General features: G+C 42.7%; 1 protein-coding gene across 1 annotated transcript; it reads right to left on the bottom strand.

The window, feature by feature from the left end:
- Window positions 1-3486: 3486 nt before the first annotated feature.
- LOC133088087 (NTF2-related export protein 2-like) lies at window positions 3487-3945 on the bottom strand. The gene has a single exon (XM_061185868.1). It carries the CDS (start codon window positions 3931-3933, stop codon window positions 3487-3489), a length of 447 nt encoding a protein of 148 aa, XP_061041851.1. The 5' UTR covers window positions 3934-3945.
- Between the last annotated feature and the right edge of the window lie 1060 nt (window positions 3946-5005).

Consider the following 5005-nt stretch of genomic DNA (forward strand, 5'->3'; position numbering starts at 1 on the left):
ATTCATGTAGAGTCCCATTAAGTAAAATTATCTTAGATCAAAATTATTCTTTATACTTAACACTTAACCTCCCCTCAAAGTCTAACAAGTAGAAATGAAAATATTTTAGAGTCTTTTTTATTCAATGTGTTAACAAATATTGGTCTCAGATAAATCTATGCTTGATCACGGATTAGGAAAAAGAATAAATCCGAAAGCAACATGGTAGAAAACATGACGGCGTACGTGATTCTTCCTGTGGCGGTGCAGGTATGAGGAGGTGGCTCATGAGGGTGAAGCGTTTAGGTGCGTGGCCTCCCAAGTCTCATTGGGTGACGTAACACAGACCTTGGAGCCAGATTTGCTGGGTTTGTAAGCCAGCCCCAACTTTTAAGTGCTCTATGGCTTTGGGCAACTCAGGTAGCATGAATCTCATCAGCACAGAGAGAAAGCTTCACTGAAAACTCACTGCAGAGTGGCGAGGGAAGCCAGATTCCATAACGGTAGCAGCAGGGTTCATGGAAAGAATCAAGGCTTGCAGGCCACACCAGGCGGTCTCTTCTTCCTGCAGCTTGTAGAGCCTTAGACTTAAGCGCTGTTTCAAGCACACAACCTTGAGAGAGTAAGGTGTTTGTGAGACGATCTCTACCGAATCCATGACTGAAAACAGTAAAGACCTCTATATAAACATTTAAGATTCTGGCAGCACATGCAGAGACCTAATCTTTTAACCATCAGCTGCCGGAGACAGCCTCACAGACAAAGTACTACCAAGTCAGCCTGTTCTACCCGAACAGTTATTGCAGACCCTCATAATCTGACTTCATAATGGAGACTGCCACATTCATTGCCATGTGGCTGACAGGGCCTTGGTGCTCCAGTCGGGTGGCAGGCCTGAGGCTGTAAGGGGGTAGAGCCGAGTATAGTACATTGGACCACCAAAGACCTCCTGGCCCCACATAATATCAATCAGCGAGAGCTGTCCCAGAGATATCTGTCTCAACGCTAAGACCCAGCTCTACCCAATGACCAGCAAGCTCTAGTGCTGCACACCCCATGCCAAACAACTAGCAAAACAGGAACACAGGCCCACCCATTAGCAGAGAGGCTGCCTAAAATCATACTAAGTCCACAGACACCCCAAAACACACCACCGGACTTGGCCCTAGCCACCAGAAAGAAAAGATCCAGCCTCATCGACCGGAACACAGGCACCAGTCCCCTCCACCAGGAAGCCTACACAACCCACTGAAACAACCTTACCCACTGGGGGCAGACACCAAAAACAACAGGAACTACGAACTCGTACCCTGCGAAAAGGAGACCCCAAACACAGTAAGTTGAGCAAAATGAGAAGACAGAGAAACACAGCAGATGAAGGAGCAAGGTGAAACACACCAGACCAAACAAATGAAGAGGAAATAGGCAGTCTACCTGAAAAATAATTCAGAGTAATGATAGTAAATATTATCCAAAATTTTGGAAATAGAATGGAGAAAATACAAGAAATGTTTAACAAAGACCTAGAAGAACTAAAGAGCAAACAAGCAATGATGAACAACACAATAAATGAAATTAAAAATTCCCTAGAAAGAATCAATAGCAGAATAACTGAAGCAGAAGAATGGATAAGTGACCTGGAAGATAAAATAGTGGAAATAACTACCACAGAGCAGAATAAAGAAGAAAGAATGGGTTTCAGAGAGCTTCCAGGTTGGTGAAGCAGAATGCCTCTACATGCCATAATGCTGGGCTCCAAACTCCAAGAGGACTGAAGTTTCTTTGTTCTCAACCTCACCCTATGAATCTCTTCATCTGGCTGTTGATTCCTGTGCTTTAATATCCTCGGTAATAAAGCACTCATCTGCTTTTGGGATCTCAGTTCCACCACCAGGGATTGAAACCAGGCCACGGCAGTGAAAGTGCCAGATTCTAACCACTAGACCACCAGCCGTGTGGAGGACAGGCTCTTGGTGCTCCAGCCAGGTGTCAGGGCTGTGCCACTGAGGTTGGAGAGCCAAGTTCAGGACACTGGTCCACAAGAGACCTCCCAGCTCCATGTAATATCAAATGGCAAAAATCTCCCAGAGATCTCCATCTCAATGCCAAGACCCAGTTCCACTCACGACCAGCAAGCTACAGTGCTGGACACCCTATGCCAAACAACTAGCAAGACAGTAACAAAACCCCATCCATTAGCACAGAGGCTGCCTAAAATCATAATAAGGCCACAGACACCCCAAAACACACCACCAGACGTGGACCTGCCCACCAGAAAGACAAGATCCAGACTCATCCACCAGAACACAGACACCCCAAAACACACCACCAGACGTGGACCTGCCCACCAGAAAGACAAGATCCAGCCTCATCCACCAGAACACAGGCACTAGTCCCCTCCACCAGGAAGCCTACACAACCCACTGAACCAACCTTAGCCACTGGGGACAGACACCAAAAACAACGGGAACTACGAACCTGCAGCCTGCGAAAAAGAGACCCCAAACACAGTAAGTTAAGCAAAATGAGAAGACAGAGAAACACAGCAGATGAAGGAGCAAGGCAAAAACCCACCAGACCTAACAAATGAAGAGGAAACAGGCAGTCTACCTGAAAAAGAATTCAGAATAATGACAGTAAAGATGATCCAAAATCTTGGAAATAGAATGGAAAAAATAAAAGAAACGTTTAACAAGGACCTAGAGGAACTAAAGAGCAAACAAACAGTGATGAACAACACAATAAATGCAATTAAAAATTCTCTAGAAGGGATCAATAGCAGAATAACTGAGGCAGAAGAATGGGTAAGTGACCTGGAAGATAAAATAGTGGAAATAACTACTGCAGAGCAGAATAAAGAAAAAAGAATGAAAAGAACTGAGGACAGTCTCAGAGACCTCTGGGACAACATTAAATGCACCAACATTCGAATTATAGGGGTCCCAGAAGAAGAAGAGAAAAAGAAAGGGACTGAGAAAATATTTGAAGAGATTCTAGTTGAAAACTTCCCTAATATGGGAAAGGAAATAGTTAATCAAGTCCAGGAAACACAGGGAGTCCCATACAGGATAAATCCAAGGAGAAACACGTTAAGACACATATTAATCAAACTATCAAAAATTAAATAAAAAAGAACAAATATTAAAAGCAGCAAGGGAAAAACAACAAATAACACATAAGGGAATCCCCATAAGGTTAACAGCTGATCTTTCAGCAGAAACTCTGCAAGCCAGAAGGGAGTGGGAGGACATATTTAAAGTGGTGAAGGAGAAAAACCTACAACCAAGATTACTCTACCGAGCAAGGATCTCATTCAGGCTTGACGGAGAAATTAAAACCTTTACAGACAAGCAAAAGCTAAGAGAATTAAGCACCACCAGACCAGCTTTACAACAAATGCTAAAGGAACTTCTCTAGGCAGGAAACACAAGAGATGGAAAAAACCTACAATAATAAACCCAAAACAATTAAGAAAATGGTAATAGGAACATACGTATCAATAATTACCTAACGGAAGCAGTCGCTTGCAATCTTCCACACGGTATTGTTAGAAGTAGACTGAGCAGTCAGCAGGAAGTTTTGGTTGAAGTAGTGTTGTCTGTTTCCATCAAACTTCACAGTTCCACTGGTCACCACAAGAACTGTAGTCTGGGCCTGAGTAGCTTGCTCATGAACTGGCTGGCAATCTAGCATATTGACCTGAAACTCACTAGAAGGCAACATGTCAAAAAAATTAGTTAGGGCTTCCAGCCCGGTTACAACATTTCCATTCCATATTAAAGTGGCCTTGTCCAGATACAGCCTGGTTAGTGCCCGTCTTCTTTTGTCCATTGTCTCATAGTAAATATTGACAAATTCCACAGCAGCTCTGCATGCCTGATCTACATAAGTTTTAAAATCCACGGACATGGCCATCAGGGAGCCTAAAGCAGCCTGTTCCGGCAGTGATGGCATCACTAAGTCCTCTCGTGTAATTTTCTTTTTACGATATTTGAGTTACGAGTTTCTGTCAAGAATATCTCAGAAACTGGACTTCCCTGGTAGTGCAGTGGTTAAGAATCTGCCTGCCAATGCAGGGGACACGAGTTTGAGCCCTTGTCCGGGAAGATCCCACATGCTGCAGAGCAACAAAACCTGTGCACCACAACTACTGAGCCTGTGCTCTAGAGCCCATGAGCCACTACTGAAGCCTGTGCACCTAGAGCCCATGCTCTGTAACAAGAGAAGCCACCACAATGAGAAGTCCACACACCACAATGAAGAGTAGTCCCTGCTCACTGCAAGTAGAGAAAGCCCACACACAACAACAAAGACCCAACGCAGCCAAAGATAAAATAAAATAAATTTTTAAAAAAATTAAAAAAAAGGGAGAAGACTTAAATCAATAGAATTAGAAATGAAAAGGGAGAAGTGACAACTGAAACTGCAGAAATACAAAGGGTCATGAGAAATTACTACAAGCAACTATATGCCAATAAAATGGACAACCTGGAAGAAATGGAAAAATTCTTAGAAAAGCACAGCCTTCTGAGACTGACTAGGAAGAAATAGAAAATATAAATAGACCAATCACAATCACCAATATTGAAACTGTGATTAAAAATCTTCTAACAAACAAAAGCCCAGGACCAGATGAATTCACAGTCGAATTCTATCAAACATTTAGAGAAGAGCTAACATCTATCCTCTCAAACTCTTCCAAAATATAGCAAAGGGAGGAACACTCCCAAACTCATTCTACGAGTCCACCATCACCCTGATACCAAAACCAGACAAAGATGTTACAAAAAAAAAAAAACTACAGGCCAGTATCACTGATGAATATAGATGCAAAAATCCTCAACAAAATACTAGCAAACAGAATCCAGCAGCACATTAAAAAGATCATACACCATGATCAAGTGGGGTTTATCCCAGGCATGCAAGGATTCTTCAGTATACGCAAATCAATCAATGTGATACACCATTTTAACAAACTGAAGGATAAAAACTATATGATAATCTCAAAATGCAGAAAAAGCTTTTG

This window comes from Eubalaena glacialis, chromosome 3, assembly GCF_028564815.1.
Source record: "Eubalaena glacialis isolate mEubGla1 chromosome 3, mEubGla1.1.hap2.+ XY, whole genome shotgun sequence".
In the NCBI taxonomy this organism is placed as follows: Eukaryota; Metazoa; Chordata; class Mammalia; order Artiodactyla; family Balaenidae; genus Eubalaena; species Eubalaena glacialis.